Source organism: Salvelinus alpinus, chromosome 2 (genome assembly GCF_045679555.1).
Source record: "Salvelinus alpinus chromosome 2, SLU_Salpinus.1, whole genome shotgun sequence".
Taxonomy (NCBI): Eukaryota; Metazoa; Chordata; class Actinopteri; order Salmoniformes; family Salmonidae; genus Salvelinus; species Salvelinus alpinus.
In genome coordinates this window covers 24,766,325-24,793,617 of record NC_092087.1, presented here as the reverse complement: position 1 = coordinate 24,793,617, position 27,293 = coordinate 24,766,325, and the positions used below count along the sequence as shown (strand labels likewise).

Here is a 27,293-nt window from a genome sequence, read left to right as displayed (position 1 = left end):
AGCCATCACTCACTTAGTGACACTGAGGAACAGCGCTCTACAACCATCAAGGCACTGTCATGGTAACCAGAGGGGAGTCTTAGAGAGGAGAGAGACATGAGTGAAGGAAGGGATTAGGGGAGGATGGAGAAGAGAGAGGTACTGTCACACTGTCTTCCTCTCTTCTACTTGAAGCAGAAGAGAGGAAGAGAGGAAGAGAGGAAGTGTTGGGAAAGTGAATGTGTTGTAGTTGGGCATCTAATGCATGGTCAAAATGGAGTTTGTAGGTTGTACTTCAAATCAAATCAAATCAAATTTTATTAGTCACATACACATGGTTAGCAGATGTTAATGCGAGTGTAGCGAAATGCTTGTGCTTCTAGTTCCGACAATGCAGTAATAACCAACAAGTAATCTAACCTAACAATTCCACAACTACTACCTTATACACACACACAAGTGTAAAGGGATGAAGAATATGTACATAAAGATATATGAATGAGTGGTGGTACAGAACGGCATGGCAAGATGCAGTAGATGGTATAGAGTACGGTATATACATATGAGATGAGTACTGTAGGGTATGTAAACATAAAGTGGCATAGTTTAAAGTGGCTAGTGGTACATGTATTACATAAAGATGGCAAGATGCAGTAGATGATATAGAGTACAGTATATACATATGAGATGGGTAATGTAGGGTATGTAAACATTATATTAAGTGGCATTGTTTAAAGTGGCTAGTGGTACATTTTTACATAATTTCCATCAATTCCCATTTTTAAAGTGGCTGGAGTTGAGTCAGTATGTTGGCAGCGGCCGCTAAATGTTAGTGGTGGCTGTTTAACAGTCTGATGGCCTTGAGATAGAAGCTGTTTTTCAGTCTCTCGGTCCCTGCTTTGATGCACCTGTACTGACCTCGCCTTCTGGATGATAGCGGGGTGAACAGGCAGTGGCTTGGGTGGTTGTTGTCCTTGATGATCTTTATGGCCTTCCTGTGACATCGGGTGGTGTAGGTGTCCTGGAGGGCAGGTAGTTTGCCCCCGGTGATGCGTTCTGCAGACCTCACTACCCTCTGGAGAGCCTTACGGTTGTGGGCGGAGCAGTTGCCGTACCAGGCGGTGATACAGCCCGACAGGATGCTCTCGATTGTGCATCTGTAGAAGTTTGTGAGTGCTTTTGGTGACAAGCCGAATTTCTTCAGCCTCCTGAGGTTGAAGAGGCGCTGCTGCGCCTTCTTCACAACGCTGTCTGTGTGGGTGGACCAATTCAGTTTGTCCGTGATGTGTACACCGAGGAACTTAAAACTTTCCACCTTCTCCACTACTGACCCGTCGATGTGGATAGGGGGGTGCTCCCTCTGCTGTTTCCTGAAGTCCACAATCATCTCCTTTGTTTTGTTGACGTTGAGTGTGAGGTTATTTTCCTGACACCACACTCCGAGGGCCCTCACCTCCTCCCTGTAGGCCGTCCCGTCGTTGTTGGTAATCAAGCCTACCACTGTAGTGTCATCCGCAAACTTGATGATTGAGTTGGAGGCGTGCATGGCCACGCAGTCGTGGGTGAACAGGGAGTACAGGAGAGGGCTCAGAACGCACCCTTGTGGGGCCCCAGTGTTGAGGATCAGCGGGGTGGAGATGTTGTTACCTACTCTCACCACCTGGGGGCGGCCCGTCAGGAAGTCCAGGACCCAGTTGCACAGGGCGGGGTCGAGACCCAGGGTCTCGAGCTTGATGACGAGTTTGGAGGGTACTATGGTGTTAAATGCTGAGCTGTAATCGATGAACAGCATTCTCACATGGGTATTCCTCTTGTCCAGATGGGTTAGGGCAGTGTGCAGTGTGGTTGCGATTGCGTCGTCTGTGGACCTATTGGGTCGGTAAGCAAATTGGAGTGGGTCTAGGGTGTCCGGTAGGGTGGAGGTGATATGGTCCTTGACTAGTCTCTCAAAGCACTTCATGATGACGGAAGTGAGTGCTACGGGGCGGTAGTCGTTTAGCTCAGTTACCTTAGCTTTCTTGGGAACAGGAACAATGGTGGCCCTCTTGAAGCATGTGGGAACAGCAGACTGGGATAAGGATTGATTGAATATGTCCGTAAACACACCAGCCAGCTGGTCTGCGCATGCTCTGAGGACGCGGCTGGGAATGCCGTCTGGGCCTGCAGCCTTGCGAGGGTTAACACGTTTAAATGTTTTACTCACCTCGGCTGCAGTGAAGGAGAGCCCGCAGGTTTTGGTAGGGGGCCGTGTCAGTGGCACTGTATTGTCCTCAAAGCGGGCAAAAATGTTGTTTAGCCTGTCTGGGAGCAAGACATCCTGGTCCGCGACGGGGCTGGTTTTCTTTTTGTAATCCGTGATTGACTGTAGACCCTGCCACATACCTCTTGTGTCTGAGCTGTTGAATTGCGACTCGATTTTGTCTCTGTACTGGGACTTAGCCTGTTTGATTGCCTTGCGGAGAGAATAGCTACACTGTTTGTATTCGGTCATGCTTCCGGTCACCTTGCCCTGGTTAAAAGCAGTGGTTCGCGCTTTCAGTTTCACGCGAATGCTGCCGTCAATCCACGGTTTCTGGTTTGGGAATGTTTTAATCGTTGCTGTGGGTACGACATCGTCAATGCACTTCCTAATGAACTCGCTCACCGAATCAGCATATTCGTCAATATTGTTGTTGGACGCAATGCGGAACATATTCCAATCCGCGTGATCGAAGCAGTCTTGAAGCGTGGATTCAGATTGGTCGGACCAGCGTTGAACAGACCTGAGCGCGGGAGCTTGTTGTTTTAGTTTCTGTTTGTAGGCTGGAATCAACAAAATGGAGTCGTGGTCAGCTTTTCCGAAAGGGGGGCGGGGGAGGGCCTTATATGCGTCGCGGAAATTAGTATAACAATGATCTAGGGTTTTTCCAGCCCTGGTAGCACAATCGATATGCTGATAGAATTTAGGGAGTTTTGTTTTTAGATTAGCCTTGTTAAAATCCCCAGCTACGATGAATGCAGCCTCAGGGTGTGTGGTTTCCAGTTTACAAAGAGTCAGATAAAGTTCGTTCAGGGCCATCGATGTGTCTGCTTGGGGGGGAATATATACGGCTGTGATTATGATTGAAGAGAATTCCCTTGGTAGATAATGCGGTCGACATTTGATTGTGAGGAGTTCTAGATCAGGTGAACAGAATGACTTGAGTTCCTGTGTGTTGTTATGATGATCACACCACGTCTCGTTAATCATAAGGCATACCCCCCCGCCCCTCTTCTTACCAGAAAGATGTTTGTTTCTGTCGGCGCGATGCATGAAGAAACCAGCTGGCTGCACCGACTCCGTTAGCGTCTCTTGAGTTAGCCATGTTTCCGTGAAGCAGAGCACGTTGCAATCCCTGATGTCTCTCTGGAATGCTACCCGTGCTCGGATTTCATCAACCTTATTGTCAAGAGACTGGACATTGGCGAGTAGTATGCTAGGGAGTGGAGCGCGATGTGCCCGTCTCCGAAGCCTGACCACGAGACCGCCTCGTTTGCCCCTTTTACGGCGTCGCACAGGGTCGCCGGCTGGGATCAGATCCATTGTATTGGGTGGAAGGCAAAACACTGGATCCGTTTCGGGAAAGTCATATTCCTGGTAGGAACGATGATGAGTTGACGTTAATCGTATATTCAGTAGTTCCTCCCGACTGTATGTAATGAAACCTAAGATTACCTGGGGTACCGATGTAAGAAATAACACATAAAAAAACAAAATACTGCATATTTTCCAAGGAACGCGAAGCGAGGCGGCCATCTCTTTTCGGCGCCGGCCAGTGTACTTGGTACACATCTCTTGCCTGGGGTCATTTTGAGCAATCTGTATGTGGTGAGTTTGCTGCTGAGAGTGAGTGTGTGAGCCTGAGGCAGGGTGGCATAGGCCTGCAGTGTGAGCACCACTAGAGGTCACAGTCAGGACTGTAGCGTCACGTGCTATTTTGTCCCTGCTGAGCTTGTGTTGTTGTGGTGGCTGGTTCCAGAGCCTCCACCCAGACCAGGCATGCTCTCAGAGCAGCTGGGAGTTGGAAGGGAACGGGCAGAGAATTCCTGGATGCTGCCTTATGGGCCACGCAGGTTTAGAGCAAACATGATGTGTGACCAGTGATGTCACCACTTTTGTCCCACTCTAAATAAGGCCCTTTAAAAGAATAGGCTGAAGTTCTGAGGATTACAGTACATTGGGTATGATGAGCAAATAAACCTTGGTGCCTTTTTATCGTGTAGCCTTTGTTGTGTGTTACATGGGAATGTCTGGTTTGAGGGGTAACGTGTGAATAATATGGAAATCCAAAGCTGTTTTTGTGCGACTCAGGAGATTCCCCATGAATTGCAAACGCTTATAGTGCCCCCCTGTGGCATCAGAGTTACACTAGCCAGATATTTGAATGAGATATACATTTCAGGCTGGCAGTCAGGCTTTCCATGCACACAATAAGCTATGATTGTAACCATCCCTCTAACCCTCTGCTTCTGTCTCCACCAGATGAATGACATGATGCTGTACACCTACCCTCAGCAGGATGGTAAATACAGGCTGAAGAACACTCTCTATCTGTCTGGGATGAAGGTGAGTCCTCCCCCTCCTACAGAGATGACCTTCCCTGACCCTTCACCCCTGACCTATGGCTGTGTCAACAAGTGTGTCTGTCTGTCTTGTGTGTGTGTGTGTGTGTGTGTGTGTGTGTGTGTGTGTGTGCTCACTGTGTGCTGAATGTGCTATGCTGTGCTGTGTGTCCTGTTCTCCCAGGTCAGTATACCTGTCATAGACAACGTGCTCAATGCCCTGAGGATCGAGGTGTCTGACGTCACCATCACCTTGTCAGCCAGGTGAGTCAAAGCAGAGGACACCTGTCTGGGGCTTTGTACAAGGCTTGTCCATTGGTTAGATACAGTATTTATGTACATATGTATAATTATGTGTACAGCCTCAACACATATCTGTTTCTGTGTCCCTAGCTCCTGTGGAGAGAGGGAGGACTGGTTCCACACACTGAGTCGGGCCATAGCAGACCATGCTGCAGGCCTGTGTACATTTGGTGGCCCCTGCAGTGAGGTAATGAGTTCACCCGTGAATGACTCAGTACAGGACATACCATTGAAGCTCACGTGTATAACATTTTACGTGTGAAATGTATAAAATGCAAATAAGGTTAATGTTATCGTAACATTGTTGTTATGTTATTGTAACATTGTCGTAACGCTGTCGTAACATTGTGTAATGTTGTTGTACCGTTGCGGTGACGTTTTTGTAACATTGTTGTGACAATGTGGTAACGTCGTTTCCCCATGCAGGGACGTGAGAAGCTGTGGATGGCACTGGGGGAGGCAGCTCCAGTGCTGGTGCCCGTGTCTCATGTGATGATGTGTATGAACTGTACCTCTGACTTCAGCTTGACCCTGAGACGCCACCACTGCAACGCCTGTGGGAAGGTGAGACGCACATCTTACTGCAGGCGTCCCTCACTCCTACTGCTGCTTTAGGACCCCTCACTCACACTGCTGTTACAGGACAACATCCTGACCCCAGCCCAACCCACTGTTTTACATTATCCTACCAGAAAGTCGCTCTTTACCTATGCTTTAACAATCCCCATATCACCCCTCTCTCTCCACTCTCACACCTGTTCTCTCTCTCTCTCCAAACCCAGGTTGTGTGTCGTGCCTGCTCCAGGAACAGGTATCCTCTGAAGTACCTCAAAGACAGAATGGCCAAAGTGTGTGACCACTGCTACGCTGAGCTCAGGAAGATAGGTGTCAGTATCTCAGGGGCGTGTGGTAACTCCAGCCCCTGCACCCACCGGGCCAGTCGGCCCCTCTCAGCTGTGTTCCAGAGCCTACAGCCCCCAAGCCTGTGGAGAAGCAGGAAGAGCACCTCCCCTCTCAACCAGGTCTGCAATATTCATCACATTTGACCTTTGACCTATCAGTGTAGTCATGATGTTCTGCACTGATGCAGATTATGTGCTAACTTATCTGCTAACTTCCTGGCATTGACCTGTGGGTCTTTGTTACAGGTGGCATTGAGGGCTGAGGGCTCGGCCATGAGTGGCAGCCTGCAACGGCGTAAGAAGAGCAAGAGGAAGTGGAAGAGGCTGTGGTTCATCCTCAAAGACAAGGTGCTCTACACCTTCACAGCACGTGAGGTGAGGGGGCACAGAGTCTCCCACACCAGCCCCAAACATTTACATTTACATTTAAGTCATTTAGCAGACGCTCTTATCCAGAGCGACTTACAGAGACACATGCACACACACACCCCCTTAATATACTCACATTATGCCTATTCTATACTTGACTCTCTTAAAAGCTTCTACATAGTCTCCCTGTGCTCTCTTTCTCTTTCTTTTTTTTGTACTGTTTATTGTGTGTTTTTGTATCAAGCTTTGTAGCTACCATTTTTAATAAGCAGTATCAGTAACAACTGAACTCATGAATACAATTGATCAGTTAGTTTCCATGCTTCTCAGAATGTTTTACAAATGTCATTGGTATATACAGCTGAGTATGTGACTTGTCCCTTATGAATGTCCCTCCCTCCCTCTCTCTCTCTGTCCGTCTCTCTCTCTCCCTCTGTCTATCTCTCAACACAGGACAAGGTGGCATGTGAGAGTCTGCCCCTGCAGGGTTTCACAGTGAAGCTGACAGAGAGGCCAGAGGGTGAGGAGAGCTTCAACGTGTTTCAGCTCTACCACAAGAAGACTCTATACTACACCTTTAGAGCAGATGACCAGCACACTGCCCGCAGGTCAGGATAAACACACACACACACACACACACACACACACACACACACACACACACACACACACACACACACACACACACACACACACACACACATGGTGTTCATATAGTTCACTTGTGTTTCACAGGTGGGTCAATGCCATGGAGGAGGCCACAGTGTTATAACATCTGCCTGTCTGCACAGACTGACCCTGCTGTGCACCACTACCTACCTACGCTCTCTGTCCTGGTTTATAGCTGTCCCTCACAATGCCTAAATGGAATATCTAATATCTCTCTTGAAGGACATTGAATATCATTCTTATAATCCATCCCTTTAATGCACTGGATCAATTCTCACTCTGGAAGAATACACGTCTCTGTGCAAGAGCATCTTTGACACGGCTGCCATCTACAGGCAGAAAGAAGATCATGCAGACTCTGTGTGGGGCAAACATCCAAGTGTGAGGTTACTGCTTGGGAGTCTCTAAGGTGAAAACCTCTCAGATGAGTATACTGCATGCCACAACATGCCACAAATTCTGCTCCTGTGTCTAAAAGCTCATAGACAATGTGTTTTTACAACTTTTTCCATTGACAGCCTCCAGTGCCATGTACATTCACACAGACTTATCTTTACTTTCTGACACTCTTTTTCTACCATGGATGTGTATGTACATAGAACAAGTTTGTATGGGTTTTGTTTTTGATATCGTAGGATTTTTGATGCTATTTAAACAATACCAAGTTAATATGAACAGCTTATGTATTGTATGAGAACATATAAGAGTCATGTCATATTTGGAATATATAGTGTAATATTCAATTCACATATTTTGAAGTGAGATATAATAATTATTTGTACAGAAATGTTATTACATGATGTTTCAAGCGAGAGCCATTTTAATCATATCTTGTCCAATGTATTTTCTGTACTCTATGTAAACGTACTTATTTTACACCGTAGGTTTACACCTGTAATAACAATGACAGAATGTGAAATGTTACAGACAGTATTAGTGTTATTCAACAAAATATCATTTTGAAGTATATTTCATAGCTGAATGTATAGTTTTTAACCATTTTTTAAAGGGTGACTACATTTTTAGGGGCCAATAGTTTCCACTTGAATGCAGTGCCATGTGTTATGGCTGAAAGAATGTGCCTGACGTGACATTATTATCCTTATTATCATTCATTCAAATTATAATGAATCAGTTTAGGGGAGTAGTGAACCGCATGTAGTTTAACTAGTAATTTAACTATATTTTGCAGTAGCTTGGTGGTAGTTTAACTAAATTCAAATGTAGATCGTGTTTTCAGTAGTTCATAACTTGTAGTAATTTTGTAATATGTCATTTTTATTAGGATCCCCATTAGCTAACGCCGTAACACTAGCTAATCTTCCTGGGTCCAACACCAATTAACAAGACATTACAAACAACCACAATCAAGACTTCAAACATTCCACAAGTAGACAATATGGATAATTAAAATACCTGACAGGAAACACATTTAACATTCAGTTGATGTTTTCTATTTTCTGTCCAGTCATATGGTCTATCACATTAGATGTTATTTGATTTTTTTCTTGTAGGTGGATTTACTTTTTGCCTGAGAAATATGGATTGGTAAAAAGTTCCATTCAGCTATAGCTCTATATAAAACTGTAGATTTAAGGCGATTTGTCCTTGGCATGAGTTGTTTTAGCTGCCCTGAATTTGCCTGTCTGGTTTGGTGGTTATGTGTGTTGCTAGTATGCACTAATTGGACTGAAAAATACTGTGTGTTTTTAAAAAATATAACATTCCTAAAGAAAATCAGAAGACTAGATAGTAATTTGTTTTTAACGTGAAGCCATGAGAGATTCTGATGCATTTTAATAATATTCATTCAGTTAGAGCAATGAAGAGCTAATCTGGCAGCCCTGTTTTGAGCCATTTGAAGATTTTTTATATCTTTCTTTGTTGCAGATGACCATTTAACTGGACAGTACTCTAAGTGTGATAGGACCAGGGATTGACCATATAACTGGACAGTACTCTAAGTGTGATAGGACCAGGTATTGAATCACCTGATTCAGAGTGCTAGCTGTTACATACTCTGAACATTTTCTTGTAACAGCAATTCCCTTACCCATCTTAATAACAATATGATCTATGTGTTCTGACCATGATAAAGCTGCGTCCAACATGACGCTTAGTAGTTTTGTTTTTTTCACTTGCTCTACATGTATTCTATTCATCGACAAAGTCAATTGGGGGTCATCAGCAAGCATATATCTTGAACCAAATACAATACATTTAGTTTTAGAAATGTTCAACACTAATTTGTTAATATCAACCCACTCAGACACCATTCTTAGTTCACTGCTCAGTACATCTGTTAGCTCATTACATTCTGATGCTGCACTATACATTGTAAAGTAATCAGCATACATTACCACTCTTGATTTGTTCATTACTGAAGGTAAATCGTTAGTAAAGATAGAGCAGTGGGCCTAGGCAGCTTCCTTGAGGAACACCACAATGTATATCTTTACTATTTGAAAAGCTACCATTAATGAACACCTTTTTGCCTTCTCCGGGATAGATACCATCCAGGATAGAGCTGCATCCTTAAAACCATAACATTTGAGTTGTCCTAGTAACAATTCATGATCAATTACATCAAAAGCAGCACTGAAACCCAGCAACACTGCACCAACTAACTTCCTATCATCCATAATCTTTAACTCTACTTCATCACCCTCCCGCATCCGGGATCCTCCTCATCAAAAAAGCTGACTAGCATAGCCTAGCCTAACGGGACAGGGATATCATGTAATATAATTTTCATGAAATCACAAGTCCAATACAGCAAATGAAAGATAAACATCTTGTGAATCCAGCCATCATTTACGATTTTTAAAATGTTTTACAGCGAAAACACAATATGTATTTCTATTAGCTAACCACAATAGCCAAACACACAACCGCATATTTCCACCGCATAGGTAGCTTTCACAAAACCGACAAAATAGAGATAAAATTAGTCACTAACCAAGAAACAACTTCATCAGATGACAGTCTTATAACATGTTATACAATACATTTATGTTTTGTTCGAAAATGTGCATATTTGAGGTATAAATCATAGTTTTACATTGCAGACACCATCAAAAATAGCACCAAAGCAGCCAGAATAATTACAGAGACCAACGTGAAATTGTCACGATCGTCTTGCGGTGAGAGATTGGACCAAGGCGCAGCGTGTGAATAATATATCTTCTTTTATTCTTTGAAGAGAGAAAACACGAAACGAACACTAATCACAAACTAACAAAATAACAAAACTGACGACCGTGAAGCTATAAATACAAATAGTGCTGACACAAACACTACACATAGACAATTACCCACAAACACCTAAAGCCCATGGCTGCCTTAAATATGGCTCCCAATCAGAGACAACAATAACCAGCTGTCTCTGATTGAGAACCAAATCAGGCAACCATAGACTTTTCTAAACACCTACACTGAACACAACCCCATACATACTACAAAACCCCCTAAACAATACACACACCCTAAACTATACAAAACACACACACATCCCTCATGTCACACCCTGACCTAACTAAACTAATCAAGAAAATATATATAACAAAGGCCAGGGTGTGACAGTACCCCCCCCCAAAGGTGCGGACTCCGGCCGCAAAACCTGACACAGAAGGGGAGGGTCCGGGTGGGCCTTCCTATGGTGGCGGCTCGGGTGCGGGACGTGGACCCCCCTCCACCATAGACACTACCCGCTTTGGTGGCGCCTCTGGAACGGCGAGTCCCGGACTGAATACCATCCCATAGGGCGCCACTGGACTGAGGGGCAGCTCCGGACTGAGGGGCAGCTCATGACTGGCAGAAGGCTCTGGCGGATCCTGGCTGGCTGACGGCTCTGGCGGATCCTGGCTGGCTGACGGCTCTGGCGGGTCCTGGCTGGCTGACGGCTCTGGCGGGTCATGGCTGGCTGACGGCTCTGGCGGGTCATGGCTGGCTGGCGGCTCTGGCGGGTCATGGCTGGCTGGCGGCTCTGGCGGGTCATGGCTGGCTGGCGGCTCTGGCGGGTCATGGCTGGCGGGCGACTCTGGCCGCTCATGGCTGGCGGGCGACTCTGGCCGCTCATGGCTGGCGGGCGACTCTGGCCGCTCATGGCTGGCGGGCGACTCCGGCCGCTCATGGCTGGCGGGCGACTCCGGCCGCTCATGGCTGGCGGGCGACTCCGGCCGCTCATGGCTGGCGGGCGACTCCGGCCGCTCATGGCTGGCGGGCGACTCCGGCCGCTCATGGCTGGCGGGCGACTCCGGCCGCTCATGGCTGGCGGGCGACTCCGGCCGCTCATGGCTGGCGGGCGACTCCGGCCGCTCATGGCTGGCGGGCGACTCCGGCCGCTCATGGCTGGCGGGCGACTCCGGCCGCTCATGGCTGGCGACTCTGGCTGCTCCTGTCTGACTGGCGGCTCTGGCTGATCCTGTCTGACTGGCGGCTCTGGCAGATCCAGTCTGGCGGACGGCTCGGACTGATCCTGTCTGGCGGACGGCTCGGGCTGATCCTGTCTGGCGGACGGCTCTAGCGGCTCGGGACAGACGGGCAGCTCTGACGGCTCGGGACAGACGGGCAGCTCTGACGGCTCGGGACAGACGGGCAGCTCTGACGGCTCGGGACAGACGGGCAGCTCTGACGGCTCGGGACAGACGGGCAGCTCTGACGGCTCGGGACAGACGGGCAGCTCTGACGGCTCGGGACAGACGGGCAGCTCTGACGGCTCGGGACAGACGGGCAGCTCTGACGGTGCTTGGCAGACGGGCAGCTCAGACGGTGCTTGGCAGACGGGCAGCTCAGACGGTGCTTGGCAGACGGGCAGCTCAGACGGTGCTTGGCAGACGGGCAGCTCAGACGGTGCTTGGCAGATGGGCAGCTCTGACGGTGCTTGGCAGACGGGCAGCTCTGGCCGGCTGAGGCGCACTGTAGGCCTGGTGCGTGGTGCCGGAACTGGTGGTACCGGGCTGGGGACACGCACCTGAAGGCTAGTGCGGGGAGAAGGAACAGGGCATACTGGACCCTGGAGACGCACATTAGGCCTAGTGCGTGGTGCCGGAACTGGTGGTACCGGGCTGGGGACACGCATCTCAGGGCTAGTGCGGGGAGCAGCAACAGGATGCACAGGACTCTGGAGACGCACAGGAGGCTTGGTGCGTGGTGCCGGAATTGGTGGTACCGGGCTGGAGACACGCACCATAGGGCGAGTGCGTGGAGGAGGAACAGGGCTCTGGAGACACACTGGAAGCCTGGTGCGTGGTGTAGGCACTGGTGGAACTGGACTGGGGCGGGGAGGTGGCGCCGGAAATACCGGACCATGCAGGCGTACTGGCTCCCTTGAGCACCGAGCCTGCCCAACCTTACCTGGTTGAATGCTCCCCGTCGCCCGACCAGTGCGGGGAGGTGGAATAACCCGCACCGGGCTATGTAGGCGAACCGGGGACACCATGCGTAAGGCTGGTGCCATGTATGCCGACCCGAGGAGACGCACTGGAGACCAGACGCGTTGAGCCGGCTTCATGGCACCTGGCTCAATGCCCAATCTAGCCCTACCAGTGCGGGGAGGTGGAATAACCCGCACCGGGCTATGAACACGTACAGGAGACACCGTGCGCTCTACTGCGTAACACGGTGTCTGCCCGTACTCCCGCTCTCCACGCCCCCCCCCCAAGAAATTTTTGGGTTGTACTTGCGGGCTTCCAGCCTTGCCTCCGTGCTGCCTCCTCATATCGCCTCCTCTCGGCTTTCGCTGCCTCCAGCTCTTCACGAGGGAGGCGATATTCTCCCGGTTGTGCCCAAGGTCCCTTACCATCCAATATTTCCTCCCATGTCCATGAATCCTTTATTCCTTGCTCCTGTTGCCACTTGACACGCTGCTTGATCCCTTGTTGGTGGGTAATTCTGTCACGATCGTCTTGCGGTGAGAGATTGGACCAAGGCGCAGCGTGTGAATAATACATCTTCTTTTATTCTTTGAAGAGAGAAAACACGAAACGAACACTAATCACAAACTAACAAAATAACAAAACTGACGACCGTGAAGCTATAAATACAAATAGTGCTGACACAAACACTACACATAGACAATTACCCACAAACACCTAAAGCCCATGGCTGCCTTAAATATGGCTCCCAATCAGAGACAACAATAACCAGCTGTCTCTGATTGAGAACCAAATCAGGCAACCATAGACTTTTCTAAACACCTACACTGAACACAACCCCATACATACTACAAAACCCCCTAAACAATACACACACCCTAAACTATACAAAACACACAAACATCCCCCATGTCACACCCTGACCTAACTAAACTAATCAAGAAAATATATATAACAAAGGCCAGGGTGTGACAGAAATACATAAATACTCATCATAAAACATTTATGAAAAATACATGGTGTACAGCAAATGAAAGATACACATCTTGTGAATCCAGCCAATATTTCCGATTTTTTAAGCGTTTTACAGCGAAAACACAATATAGAATTATATTAGCTTACCACAATAGCCAAACACACAAACGTATTTATTCACCGCAAAGGTAGCTTTCGCAAAAACCAGCAAAAGATATAAAATTAATCACTAACCTTTGGACAACTTCATCAGATGACAGTCTTATAACATCATGTTATACAATACATTTATGTTTTGTTTGAAAATGTGCATATTTATAGCTACAAATCCTGGTTATACATTGTGAATACGTAGCAACGATTCACCAGAATCTCCGGAGATATTTTGGACACTCACCTAATCTGACCAAAGAACTCACCATAAACTTTACATAAAAATACTTGTTGTATGGCAAATGAAAGATACACTGGTTCTTAATGCAACCGCTGTGTTAGATTTTTTAAAATAACTTTACCACAACATATAGCTTGGGTTATTGTGAGACAGTGCTCACCAACACGGCGGAGAATAGACATCAACATATTACACAGAAATACGAAATAACATCATAAATGTTGTCTTACTTTTGCTGAGCTTCCATCAGAATCTTGTACAAGGAGTCCTATTTCCAGAATAAATCGTTGTTTGGTTTTAGAATGTCCATTTCTTCTGTCGAATTCGCGTCACAATGCTAGCCAACATTCCCATCCTCTCTTGGCGCAAAGAACGGAAAACTCCAAAAGTCCCAATAAACGTTGAATAAACTGATAAAACTCGGTTGAAAAAACCTACTTTATGATGTTATTATCATATGTATCAAATAAAATCAGAGCCGGAGATATTCGCCGTGTATACCGAACGCTTTTCAGAAGACAATGTCGAGGTCCCTCGCGCGCCGTCGAAGACAAAGAAAATACCGGACCTGTCACTCCAAAAGCTCTTGTTCGGCCTCAGATCAAGCTAGACACCCCATTCCACCTTCCACTGCCTGTTGACATCTAGTGGAAGGCGTATGAAGTGCATGCATATCGATAAATAAAAGCCAGTTGAATAGGCAGGCCCTGAAACAGAGCCTCGTTTTCAGATTTTTCACTTCCTGTATGGAAGTTTGCTGCCAAATTAGTTCTGTTTTACTCACAGATAGAATTCAAACAGTTTTAGAAACTTGAGAGTGTTTTCTATCCAATAGTAATAATAATATGCATATTGTATGATCTAGAACAGAGTACGAGGCCGTTTCATTTGGACACGATTTTTTCCAAAGGGAAAACAGCGCCCCTGTATTGACAATAAGTTTTTACCAATCATCTGTCATTTGTGCTAAGGCCGTACTCGTAGAATGCCCTTCCTTGTTTGCATGCTGGAAACCCGTTATCAGACCATTACATGAGAAATAATCCTTGATTTGTACAGATACAATTTTTTCCAATAATTTACTTAACACAGGCAGCAAGCTTATAGGATGACTATTAGGACCAGTGAATGCAGATTTTTTTTATCCTTAGGTAGTGGAATAACTTTTGACTCTTTCCAGACTTCTGGGCACAACCCATACATCAAGCACTTATTAAAAATATGAGAGATTGGGGTAGATATTTGGTTAGATGTAACTCTGTACCAGGCGACTTGTCATCCGAAAAGAGACAACAGCATCCTTTCTACCTCTTCCCTTTCTACTTGATGAAATTGGAACCTGCATTGCCTCTCCTTCATGATACAATCTTTTATAGATTGTATCAATCTTTTATTTTATTGTAGTGGTGTAACTAACTACTGAAACTACACACTACTTGTTTTGCAAAAATAAAGGAAAATATGGGTGAAGTAGGCAATCATTTCCTTTCCTTTTCGGCATCAGACCTGCGTAATTCTCACTTAAAATATATTTTAGGGTATTTAATAGGTTTAATTACACATTATGTTAATATATGACCCCGAAGTGATCTCTTCTTGCAATTTCCAGTCATTTACATTTTCAGATTTACATAAAATACTTCTTCACAAAGTAGTTTGGTAGTGAACTACTTTTTTAAAGTAATGTTACTTATGTAAAATATGTATTTTTAAGGGTAGCTTTAGTGTAGCTTTACGTCTTTCAGTGTAAAGTAATTGGTGGCTTGGTAAACTATCTTTTCAGAGGAGCTTCCTCAACACTTCAATTAATTATGTCTTAAGTCACAATCTCATCCAGGTAGATATTTTTTTTAAATGCTCTAAACTTAGCAAAGAGAGTCCTATTCATTTATATAACATACATAACATCCTATCACCTTAAATCCATGTGATTCCACTGTGTCTTTTTGCAATCACTAAAAAATATGTGGAGGTGCCATGTTGATGCATTTTGGCATGCTGTTTTTGCACTGTACTGTCCAATTCATTAACAATTAGGTTAATACCATAATCTAAACACTCTCAACTACATTGTATTATTATTGTATATAAATTACATATACAAAATTAGTCTTTATGAAAAATAACTGATGCAAAGAAAATGGTCAAACAAAAAATACGTATATCAGTTTAAGCACAACAGTCGATTTTCAAGAGAAACATTATTTGCGTTGTTGTTATTTTTAGATGCTGATGACATCACTCTTTTCTAATTCTGCTTCTTTGAGATCATATGTTAACTGACTATACTGTCAGACTTGTCAGACTACATTTTACAGCAGTCTGTTCAAAATGCATCTTGTCATACACATCATGGGTATGTCCTGTATATCTACACTTAGCCAATACATGTTTGTTCTTCATACCTGTGTTTATGGGTTATATCAATAGTGTTATGGGATTGTACCTCTAAAATGCATATAATTCGGCATTGTAAATGTAAATGTTGATGTACAGTATGTAGTTAAAAAATACAGTAAATAAACTCATCAGAAAATGATTTCCTCTGTACTTAAGACAAACAGAGAAAGAATGTATGTTTGATCAGAAACAATAGTGTTGCAATTGATATGACAGAGTTACTGGGACTATATAAATAACAAAGTCAGTGGGACAAAGTCATCATAAACAAACTGATACCTGTGCAGGTGTTTCTCGACCCATAGACTGTTAAAGAGTCACTTGAAATTAAGTTAAAACAAACACGTATCCCCTCTCTCTGATATGCAGGTGTATTTGTAGATCAAGAAGTGGTTAGGCACACAACACTGTTGGTGCTTGAGCCCTGTCTACTGCTAGAAATAGCAGTAGACCGAAATAGCCTCAGACCAGACCTGAGATCTGGGGAGGAAAAGTTCTTAGATCTTTAGAGGGGTAGAAAGATCTTAGGGGCTGAGCACGGGGCAGGGTGGGGCAGCGGTCAGTTCAGTGGGTGTGCGTCGGTCAGGCAGTTGGTTCGTTGTCGTGGGCTGGCTATGCCCCTCATCCTCGTCCTTGCAATCAAGGACGAGCTGCTCACACCCCACTTATACCCCTCTGTAACCCTTCACCTCCCATATACCACTCTAACCCCTCATATACTCCTACATAATCCTTCTGGCACGTCCAGGACAGATGGTCTACTGCTGATCCAAACACGTATCTTTTCCCTCCCAAATTAAGTTAGCCGAAACCACACCCTGTTTATCCTAGGTGCGTATTCCAGCCTCAAAAGTCTGTGTCATTGGTCAACAGCATGAGAGCAGTGATTGAATAGATTCAGAGAGCCTCAGCCAGGTGCATGCCGTCAAAAAGTGTGCTATCAAAAACCAAACTCATGGTTGTTCAGCAACAAAACCGACGCGTGCGCTACTATGGGGCAAAACATACGGAGTTGGCTGTCGCCTTGATCACACTGATAGTGTTATTGCACAAAATAGTATGCAGAATCATCTGGATATGTATGCAACAAAAGTTCAACATTCACCTTCTGCTACCATTTCTGTCAAGCCATCTAAGCATACAGCTTGACGCATAAGCATACAGTTTGCTGCAAAGTAAACGCAACGTTCCATTGGAAATTCATGTACTTCTGGTGTACCAAAATGCAATGACGCTGTGATCGAGGAGTTAGTAGATTCAAATGTTTGTATTTTTTACCCCTTTTCTCCACGATTACGTGAAATCCAATTGCGATTTTGTCTCATTGCTGCAAACTCCCGGAAGCCAGCTGCACCAATGTGTTGGTGGAAACACTGTTCAACTGATGACCGAAGTCAGCCTGCAGGCACCCGGCCCACCACAAGGAGACGCTATAGAGCAATGAGCCAAGTAAAGCCCCCCTGGCAGCTACCCTATGGGACTCCCAGTCACAGCTGGTTGTGACACAGCCTAGGATTGAACCTGGACTGCTGCGCCACTCGGGAGGCCCTATGTAGTAGTCTTTAATGGGTATAAGGCCAAAGCCACTGGATGTTATCTTTTTAAATTCAGGATAGTCTTGTGTTATGATGATTATGATCATTTCCTTTTCTATCATGGTAAGTGTTACAGTATTAGGAGTGAAAAGGTGTAGGAAATTGTGGACACATTGTTGTGCTACTTCTATATGCTGTCAGCCCTAGAGGCAGGTTGAGGAGTATAATCTTATGTGCGATGAGGTCTGCGCCAATATTGAGAAATCTTACGGAGGAACCCCTCTCGTGGCTATCTGCTCCCCACTGATGAGCGTGTCCATCAGACCAGACACAGTGGTGAGCTCTGCTTCACTGATTCTTCTGGGAACATGGACAGAGAACTGCAAAGTTTTTCTTGAGGACCTTCAACTTGAGGGCCTTCAACTGTTGAAGGAAGTCCTGAGGAAGAGGCCAGGCTGGTCCTCGCCTCATCATTACAGATGACTGCAAGGCAGAGAGGGGAGCATTAGGAAAGGCATTTCTAGGGACCAAACTGCTCCTCTACACGTTCCACCTAGTCCAGGCAGTGTGGAGGTGACTGTGGAGCAAGGAGAGTGGAGTAGACTGTCTTCGAAGACATCATTTATGCAAGGGAAGAGATGGTTGAGCCCCTGTATCAGCAGCCAAAACACAACCCAGTTGTTGCCGGGTTAGTGTAGTATAACAGTATAATGAGGTGCGATCTATTAGCTTGTGCTTTGTTATCAGTAATTTTTTTATGATAAAACCAAGACTTGCTGGTCAGTTTTAGTCTTGTCATATAAATTTACCCAGTCCTTGTTTGGGATATGTTGTTATTTGGGGAAACATTTTCCCTTATTTTGTCAGCAATATGCAATAGTACAAGACATTGTTCAATTACATATTTTACCCTAATTACAGGTACAAGAAATTCACAGCCTACTTCGATCAACTGTTCAGTCGTCGAGAGTGTTGAGCACTCAGCTATCGGGAGGGAACGACACAAATCACTTCGTGGAGGCATAAATGCGGGTCCTTGCTGACATTGCGCCTAGAGGCCTACTATAAGGCACCGATGACAGATGTTGCCCTTGGCCACTGGGAAACGTTCCAGCGCTCATGTTTTCTGTCCCAGGAGAGCAACGTCAACCCATCTGACATCGAACAGGTAAGATAGTGCTAAATACAGGTTTGCAATATTACAAAAATCCATCACGTGGTCTTTTATTATTTGTTGTATCTTATAGCTTGCATTATAAGTTGTCTATCCTCTCTCTCCTAATGTCTGCCAGATGGGGGAGAAATAATGAAGGCCACCACGCCAGGCCAGCAAGATGGCGCCGACAGACATGACAGCTCTGCTTCTAGCTCCTAAGCAACTTTGCAGTATTTTGTTTTTTTTGTGTGTTATTTCTTACATTTTTAGCCCAGAACGTTTTTTATGTTATTACGTACAGCCGGAAATAACTTTTGGATATCAGAGCGGCGGTAACTTAACCAGCATTACAACCAGGAATACAACTTTACCGAATTGGATCCTTCATTCGTACCACCCCGGGCAATTTAACTTATCCCATGCTGCTCCAAGACGCCTCAGAGAAGAAAGATTCGGAGTGGACTTCTAATCTGACTCAGGAGGTGTGCACACCATCCACCACTTCCGAGTATACTTGCTAATGTTCAGTCTCTGGACAATAAAGTAGATGAGCTCAGGGCGAGGATCTCCTTCCAGCGAGACATCAGGGACTGTAACATACTCTGTTTCTGTCACGCTTTACAAAAATCGGACCCAGAAGCAGACCAGGACAAGGTGAGTATGAAGATGGTGAGAATTTATTTAAATGATGAGAACGTGGAGGTAGATAGTTCCGGGTGGCGGAGCGGACAGCGGAGGTGGGTTGATGGAAGTGGATGAGCAGATCCAAAGGATAGGAAAAGAAACTAGCGACGAGCAGACAGGGATGGGTGATGGGTTCCAGAAGAATGGCTGTAGATAGAACAAAACGGAGGTCAGTTAAAGGCAAGCAGATGTACAAAACAATAAAACAAAACAAAACAAACTCTATAACTTGGAGACTGGTTCGTGAGCAAAACATACTGGTCATGGCTAACGATCCGGCAGGGAATGGAAGTCAGGTCAGAGCTTTTGAAGGGAAGAGATGATGATCAGGACAGGTGTTCAGAATACTGATGGGACACAGGTGCGGGTGAACATCAATCTCCCAACAAGCTAATTCGCCCGGCAACCAGACAGGGTGCGTTCCAGGACACCTGAAACACACTCCAGGACAGACATACAGGCAAACCCAGACTCAGGAAGCGGGATTCGTGACAGTACCCCCCCTCCGACGAACGCCACCGGGCGGACTACCTGGAGCGCCAGGGTGGAGGCGGTAGAAGTCACGAAGCAGGTCGTCATCCAGGATCTGACGCCGAGGAATCCAACTCCTCTCCTCTGGACCATATCCTTCCCAATCCACTAAATACTGGTACCCTCGACCCCGCCGTCTGGAGTCCATGATGCGACGCACCGTGTAGACAGGACCACCTCCGATCATCCGAGGAGGAGGAGGACGAGGAGGAGGGGGCAACAGAGGACTGAGGTGAACCGGCTTGAGGCAGGAGACATGAAATGTGGGATGTACTCTAAGAGTTGCAGGCAACTTGAGTCGAACCACAACAGGATTAATGATTCTCTCCACTACGAACGGACCAATGAACTTCGGTGACAACTTTCTCGACTCAGTCCGTAGAGGAAGATCCCGTGTAGCCAACCAAACCTTATCTCCGACCGTATAAGCTGGGGCAGGAATACGGCGACGATTCGCCTGGATCTGATACCGATCAGACACTCTAAGGAGAGCCTTCCTGGCCCGATGCCAGGTCCGGTGGCAACGACGAATGTGGGTCTGGACAGAGGGAACCGAGAGATCCCTTTCCTGAGAAGGAAACAAAGGAGGTTGGTAACCGTACAGGCATTGGAAGGGGGACATCCCAGTGGCAGATGACGGAAGGGTATTATGGGCATACTCGACCCAGGGTAATTGAGATGACCAAGAGGTAGGATCAGAAGAGACAAGACAACGCAGCGTGGACTCCATCTTCTGGTTGGCTCTCTCCGCCTGACCATTAGATTGAGGATGAAATCCAGAAGTGAGACTGACTGTAGCTCCAATGGCCAAACAGAAAGATCTCCAAACAGCAGAGGTAAACTGAGGACCACGGTCAGAAACAATGTCACTGGGCAATCCGTGGACCCTGAAAACCTCCCTAACCAGGATCTCAGACGTCTCCGTAGCCGATGGAAGCTTGGAGAGAGGAACAAAATGAGCAAACTTGCTGAATCTGTCCACAATGGTCAGAATGACCGTGTTCCCAACAGAAGGGGGCAATCCCGTGACAAAATCCAGGGCCAGATCCCAAGGTCGCCGAGGAATAGGTAGAGGGTGAAGAAGCCCAGAGCTGGGCCGATTGGTACTTTTGTTCTGAGCACAAACAGGACATGCGGCAACAAACCTCCGGGTATCTTCTCCCATGGCAGGCCACCAAAATCGTCTGCGCAGTAGCGCCATAGTCCGAGCAACGCCAGGGTGACAAGCTATCTTGCTGGCGTGGGACCACTGAAGAACAGCAGAACGGACCGACTCAGGCACGAACAACCGACCGGGTGGACCGTTACCAGGACCGGGCTGCGTCCGAAGGGCCGCCATCACATCCTCCTCAATCCTCCACGTAACGGCTCCCACGACAAGATTCTGGGGAAGAATCGTCTCAGTCTTGACCCCACTCTCCTCCGTCTTGGAGAACATCCGGGACAAGGCGTCCGCCTTGCCGTTCTTCGACCCAGGTCGGAACGTCAGGGAAAAATTGAAGCGTCCAAAAAACAAAGCCCACCTGGCCTGACGGGAGTTGAGACGTTTAGCCGATTGCATGTAAGCCAGATTCTTGTGGTCAGTCCAGACCACAAACGGTTGCTCCGCTCCCTCCAACCAGTGACGCCACTCATCCAAAGCAAGCTTCACAGCGAGAAGCTCCCGGTTACCCACATCGTAGTTTCTTTCAGCTGGAGAAAGACGACAAGAGTAGAAAGCGCAGGGATGGAGTTTACCGTCAGTGGAGCTACGCTGAGACAGGATGGCGCCCACCCCCACATCAGACGCGTCCACTTCAACAACAAACTGACGGGAAGTGTCAGGTTGAGAGAGAATCGGGGCGTTGGTGAATCGACTCTTCAAATCCAGAAATGCTCGGTCTGCCTCAGGAGTCCAACAGAACCTTCTGGTGCAAGACGTCAGAGCCGTTAATGGGGCGGCCACCCGGCTGTAATCACGGATAAACCTCCGATAGAAGTTCGCAAACCCCAGGAATCTCTGGAGCTGCAATCTCGTACCGGGCTGGACCCAATCCCGAACCGCACGAACCTTCTCTTGGTCCATCTTGATCTCTCCCCTGGAGATGATGTACCCGAGAAAGGATGTAGTGTGGGCGTGAAAATCACACTTCTCTGCCTTCACAAACAGACGGTTCTCCAATAACCGCTGCAGGACCTGCTTAACATGCTGGATGTGGCTGGAAAGCTCCTTGGAGAAAATCAGGATGTCATCCAGGTAAACGAACACAAACAGACCGATCATATCCCTCAGCACGTCATTCACCAAACCTTGGAACACTGCTGGAGCGTTGGAAAGTCCAAACGGCATCACCAGGTACTCGAAATGTCCCATAGGTGTATTGAATCCAGTCAACCACTCGTCCCCCTCCTTGATCCGAACCAGATAATACGCATTGCGTAGATCAAGCTTCGTAAACACAGTAGCACCCTGTAAAGAATCGAAAGCGGAGCTCATCAAGGGCAAGGGGTACTTGTTCTTGACCGTAATATCATTCAACCCCCGATAATCAATACACGGTCGAAGAGAGCCATCCTTCTTACTAACAAAAAAAAATCCAGCTCCCAGGGGTGATGACGAGGGACGAATGAGACCTGCAGCAAGAGACTCCTTTATGTAGGTCTCCAGGGCTTCCCGCTCAGGTCGAGAAATACTGTATAACCGTCCCTTGGGAAAGGCAGCTCCAGGGAACAGCTTAATCGTACAATCATAAGGTCGGTGGGGAGGAAGTGACTGAGCTCTCTGCTTACTGAACACCTCACCCAACTCGTGATATGTTTCAGGAACCAGGGACAAATCAGGAGGAGCAAACTCACTGACCCGACTGGGGACAGCATGAGAACAGGCAGTCCTGAGGCAGTTAGCATGGCACTCAATGCTCCAACTAGTTACCTTACCAGTCACCCAATCGAACGAAGGATTGTGTTCTCTTAGCCAGGGGTATCCAAGAACCAGAGGTACATGGGGGGAAGGCAAAATAAAAAAAGAAATAACCTCTGAATGATTCCCCGACAACAACATCTTAACCGGTTCCGTCCTCATAGTGATCCGTGCCAGAACACTACCGTTCAGAGTGGTTGCTTCAATGGCTTCCGGTAATTGCTCCTTGGAAAGCCCCAGCTGTTCCACTAAGTCGGCATCAATGAAGCTGTCATCGGCACCTGAATCGATGAAAGCGTTAATCGCTAAACTCTGATCCTTATTTATGAGGGTAGCAGGAAAACGGGGTCTGACGGGGATCTTGAGAGGTTGAAACTGGCTCGCTAACAACCCTCCCAAACTTAACCTTTCACGAGTATCAATCCCGGATCCGGGAGCACCCCCCACACACTGATTAGCATAGCTAGCATAGCTTCACAAGTAGATAGTAGCATCTAAATATCATTAAATCACAAGTCCAAGACACCAGATGAAAGATACAGATCTTGTGAATAAAGCCACCATTTCAGATTTTTAAAATGTTTTACAGGGAAGACAAAATATGTAAATCTATTAGCTAAACACGTTAGCAAAATACACCACTATTCTAACTCCATCAGTTTCTTACTCCTTCAGGTGCTATCACCAATTCGGCTCAACTAAGATATTGATAGCCAATAACCTATAAAAAAACCCATCAGATGACAGTCTGATAACATATTCATGGTATAGGATAGTTTTTGTTAGAAAAAAGTGCATATTTCAGGTAGAAATCACAGTTTACAATTGCACCGACCATCACAAATCGACTAGAATTACTAGATAGAGCAACGTGTATGACCAATTTACTCATCATAAAACATTTCATAAAAATAGACAAAGCATAGCAATGGAAAGACCCAGTTCTTGTGATTTCAGACCATATTTCAGATTTTCTAAGCGTTTTTCAGCGAAAACACAATAAATCGATAAGTTAGCATACTACATGTGCAAACGTTACCAGAGCATCGATTCCAGCCAAAGAGCGCTATAACGTAATCACCGCCAAAAGATATTAATTTTTTCACTAACCTTCTCAGAATTCTTCCGATGACACTCCTGTAACATCATTTTACAACATACATATACAGTTTGTTCGAAAAGGTGCATATTTAGCCATACAAAACCGTGGTTACACAATAAAAATACTAGGAAATCAAGCCTCAATATGTCTGACGTCATCTATCAGAGTGATCTAGTTTAATTGAAAGCTAATCATATACTTGACTAAAAAATACAGGGTAGACAGGAATCGAAAGACAAATTAGTTCTTAATGCAACCGCTGATTTACATTTTTAAAATTATCCTTACTTTTCAATACAGGGTTCGCCAAGTGAAGCTATACCAAACAAAATGGCGAAATATGCGTTTAAAATATTTCGACAGAAACACGGTTTATCATATTAAATATTGCTTACTTTGAGCTGTTCTTCCATCATATTCTTGGGCAATGTATCCTTTCTATGTTATAAACGTCTTTTGGTCGATAGATGTCCTCTGTCCTTCGAAATATCCACTAACGATCGAACGGGACACCAAAACGTGTCCAAAGTTTCAGAGTGCACAACAAAGAAATTCCTCAAAATCGCACTAAACGGATATAAATTGCTATAAAACGGTTTAAATTAACTACCTTATGATGTTTCTAAGTCCTATATCGAATTAAATTACAGACGGATACATTTCAAGTTGATAACCGAGCCTGTGAAAATGGCGTCCGGAGGTCCCTTCCTGCGTAAGGGCGAGCGTCGAAAGGGGGGCTACTCTCACTCCTTGGTCTTTTATAACCTCTGAGAGCTACCTAGAAGGCCCATTCCACTTCTCATTGGTTACTGACATCCAGGGGAAGGCGGGTGCAGTTCGTGTCGTTCCATAGGATAGACAGAGACCTTAAAAACTGATCTGAAACCAGAGCTTCGCTCTCAGACCTTTCACTGTCTGTCATGGATTTCGCTGTAGAAAGAGTTCTGGGTCACCCACAGACATAATTTCAACGTTGTATGAAACTAGAAAGTTTTTTCTATCCAATAGAATTAATAATATGCATATTGTACGAGCAAGAATTGAGTACTAGGCAGTTTAATTTGGAGACGACAAAATGCTAATTCGGAACAGCACCCCCTGTAGTCGCAAGAAGTTAACGAGCCGAGCAGTTTAACGGGCGCTGAGGACAAACGGAGATGTAATGTCCCGAACTACCACAGTAGAGGCATCTGTTGGTCTCAAGTCTACGTTGGCGCTCGTCCTTAGTTAACCCGTGCCGCCCCACTTGCATAGATTCAGGATCTGGCGGCAGAACTCCTTTATTAATCCCGTGTGAGGAAACCTGATTAACCTCTTCTGGTTCCCCTCCTGACCCGAATGGTAACCGAGTAGCTGATAGATTGGACCGAACCCACTGCTTCTCCCTCCTTCTCTCTCGAACTCTGTTATCCACCCTAATGGATAATGCGACCAAACTGTCCAGGTCACAAGGCTCCGGATAGGAAATCAGCTCATCCTTGAGTTGCTCCGACAACCCCTGGTAAAAAGCCGCTTGTAGTGCCTCCTCATTCCACCCACTCTCCACAGCCAATGTTCGGAACTCAATCACAAAGTCTGCCACATAACGAGCTCCTTGGCGAAGAGAAAACAACCGCTTAGCTGCGTCCTTACCTCGGACTGGATGGTCAAAAAGTTCTCTCATTTCTGCCGTGAACTCCTGGTATGATGCTATGCAGGTGTCCTGTTGTTCCCAAACAGCTGAAGCCCATTCCGGCTCTACCACGCAGCAGTTCAATAACAAAAGCTATCCTAGCCTTGTCTGTGGCGTAAGAGTGGGGCTGTAGCTCAAATACTAACCCACACTGCATAATAAATGAACGGCATCCTCCCAAATCCCCTTCATATTTATCCGGCGTCGGTACCTTGGGCTCACGGAAGGAAACCGCTCCAGAAGCGGCAGGTGAGAGGGGTGAAACAGGTGGTGGAGAATCCGCCGGAAAACTGAGCTGATTCTGGATTCTCGCCAAGCTGGTAGAGAAGTTCTGGACTGAACTCGCTATCTCCTGTAGCGCTGTGCTGTGTTGACCCAATATCATCCCCTGATGGGAAATGGCATGTCGAACGGAGTCCAGGTCCGCTGGGTCCATACTTGGCCGGATCGTTCTGTCACGCTTTACAAAAATCGGACCCAGAAGCAGACCAGGACAAGGTGAGTATGAAGATGGTGAGAATTTATTTAAATGATGAGAACGTGGAGGTAGATAGTTCCGGGTGGCGGAGCGGACAGCGGAGGTGGGTTGATGGAAGTGGATGAGCAGATCCAAAGGATAGGAAAAAACACTAGCGACGAGCAGACAGGGATGGGTGATGGGTTCCGGAAGAATGGCTGTAGATAGAACAAAACGGAGGTCAGTTAAAGGCAAGCAGATGTACAAAACAATAAAACAAAACAAAACAAACTCTATAACTTGGAGACTGGTTCGTGAGCAAAACATACTGGTCATGGCTAACGATCCGGCAGGGAATGGAAGTCAGGTCAGAGCTTTTGAAGGGAAGAGATGATGATCAGGACAGGTGTGCAGAATACTGATGGGACACAGGTGCGGGTGAACATCAATCTCCCAACAAGCTAATTCGCCCGGCAACCAGACAGGGTGCGTTCCAGGACACCTGAAACACACTCCAGGACAGACATACAGGCAAACCCAGACTCAGGAAGCGGGATTCGTGACAGTTTCACAGAATCATGGCTCTCTCCGGAGAGAGAGGCTCTCGCCAGCTGGGTTCTCAGTACATTGCGCAGACAGGAATAAAGAGCTCTCCGGGAAGAGGAAAGGTGGTGATGTATGTTTCATAATTAACTACTCATGGTGTGATTATGATAACGTACAGAAACCCAAGTCCTTTTGTTCACCCGACCTAGAATACCTCACAATCAAATGCCAATCGTATTACTTCCCAAGAGAATTCTCTTCGGTAATAGTCACAGCCGTGTATACACTCCCTCAAGCCGATACCACGATGGCCCTCAAGGAACTACATTGGACTTTGTGCAAACTGTACACTACATATCCTGAGGGTGCATTTATTGTAGCTGGGGATTTTAACAATACGACTGAAGTTCTATCAACACATTGACTGTAGTACTCGCGCTATTAAAATGCTTGATCACCGATAATCCCCCTTTCGGGACGCCTACAAGACCCTCCCCTGCCCTCCCTTCGGTAAATCAGATCACAACTCCATCTTGCTCCTCCCTTCTCATAGGCAGAAACTCAAACAGGAAGTACCTGTGCTAAGGTCTATTCAACGCTGGTCTGACCAATCGGAATCCATGCTTCAAAATGGACTGGGACGCGGACTGGGTTATGTTCCGGGTAGCCTCTGAGAGTAACACTGACATATACACTGACACGTTGCATTCATAAGGAAGTATGTAGGGGATGTTGTTCCCACTCTGACTATTAAAACCAACCCA

The 27,293-nt window shown here is 46.3% G+C and overlaps 1 protein-coding gene and 1 long non-coding RNA gene across 5 annotated transcripts in view; one reads left to right on the top strand and one right to left on the bottom strand.

Moving 5' to 3' along the window:
* Positions 1-19,669, top strand: part of LOC139557388 (FYVE, RhoGEF and PH domain-containing protein 5-like) — a 73,175-nt gene extending 53,506 nt beyond the window's left edge. For 2 of the 4 annotated variants that reach the window (XM_071372163.1, XM_071372141.1), the window contains exons 13-20: positions 4,481-4,564; positions 4,745-4,824; positions 4,954-5,050; positions 5,290-5,427; positions 5,646-5,885; positions 6,012-6,140; positions 6,588-6,742; positions 6,870-16,086. In XM_071372163.1, coding sequence (XP_071228264.1) covers positions 4,481-4,564; positions 4,745-4,824; positions 4,954-5,050; positions 5,290-5,427; positions 5,646-5,885; positions 6,012-6,140; positions 6,588-6,742; positions 6,870-6,906 — 960 coding nt within the window. In that variant the 3' untranslated portion in view covers positions 6,907-16,086. Of the gene's footprint in view, positions 1-4,480; positions 4,565-4,744; positions 4,825-4,953; positions 5,051-5,289; positions 5,428-5,645; positions 5,886-6,011; positions 6,141-6,587; positions 6,743-6,869; positions 16,087-18,403; positions 18,651-18,774 lie in introns of those variants that run through there. The other 2 variants (XR_011671381.1, XM_071372156.1) reach the window with 2 other exon arrangements.
* Positions 19,670-26,029: 6,360 nt separating this feature from the next.
* Positions 26,030-26,525, bottom strand: LOC139557410 (uncharacterized). Its single transcript, XR_011671390.1, has 2 exons — positions 26,313-26,525; positions 26,030-26,201 (listed from the first exon to the last, which is right to left on the bottom strand). It is a non-coding gene; the product is annotated as an uncharacterized lncRNA (long non-coding RNA).
* Between the last annotated feature and the right edge of the window lie 768 nt (positions 26,526-27,293).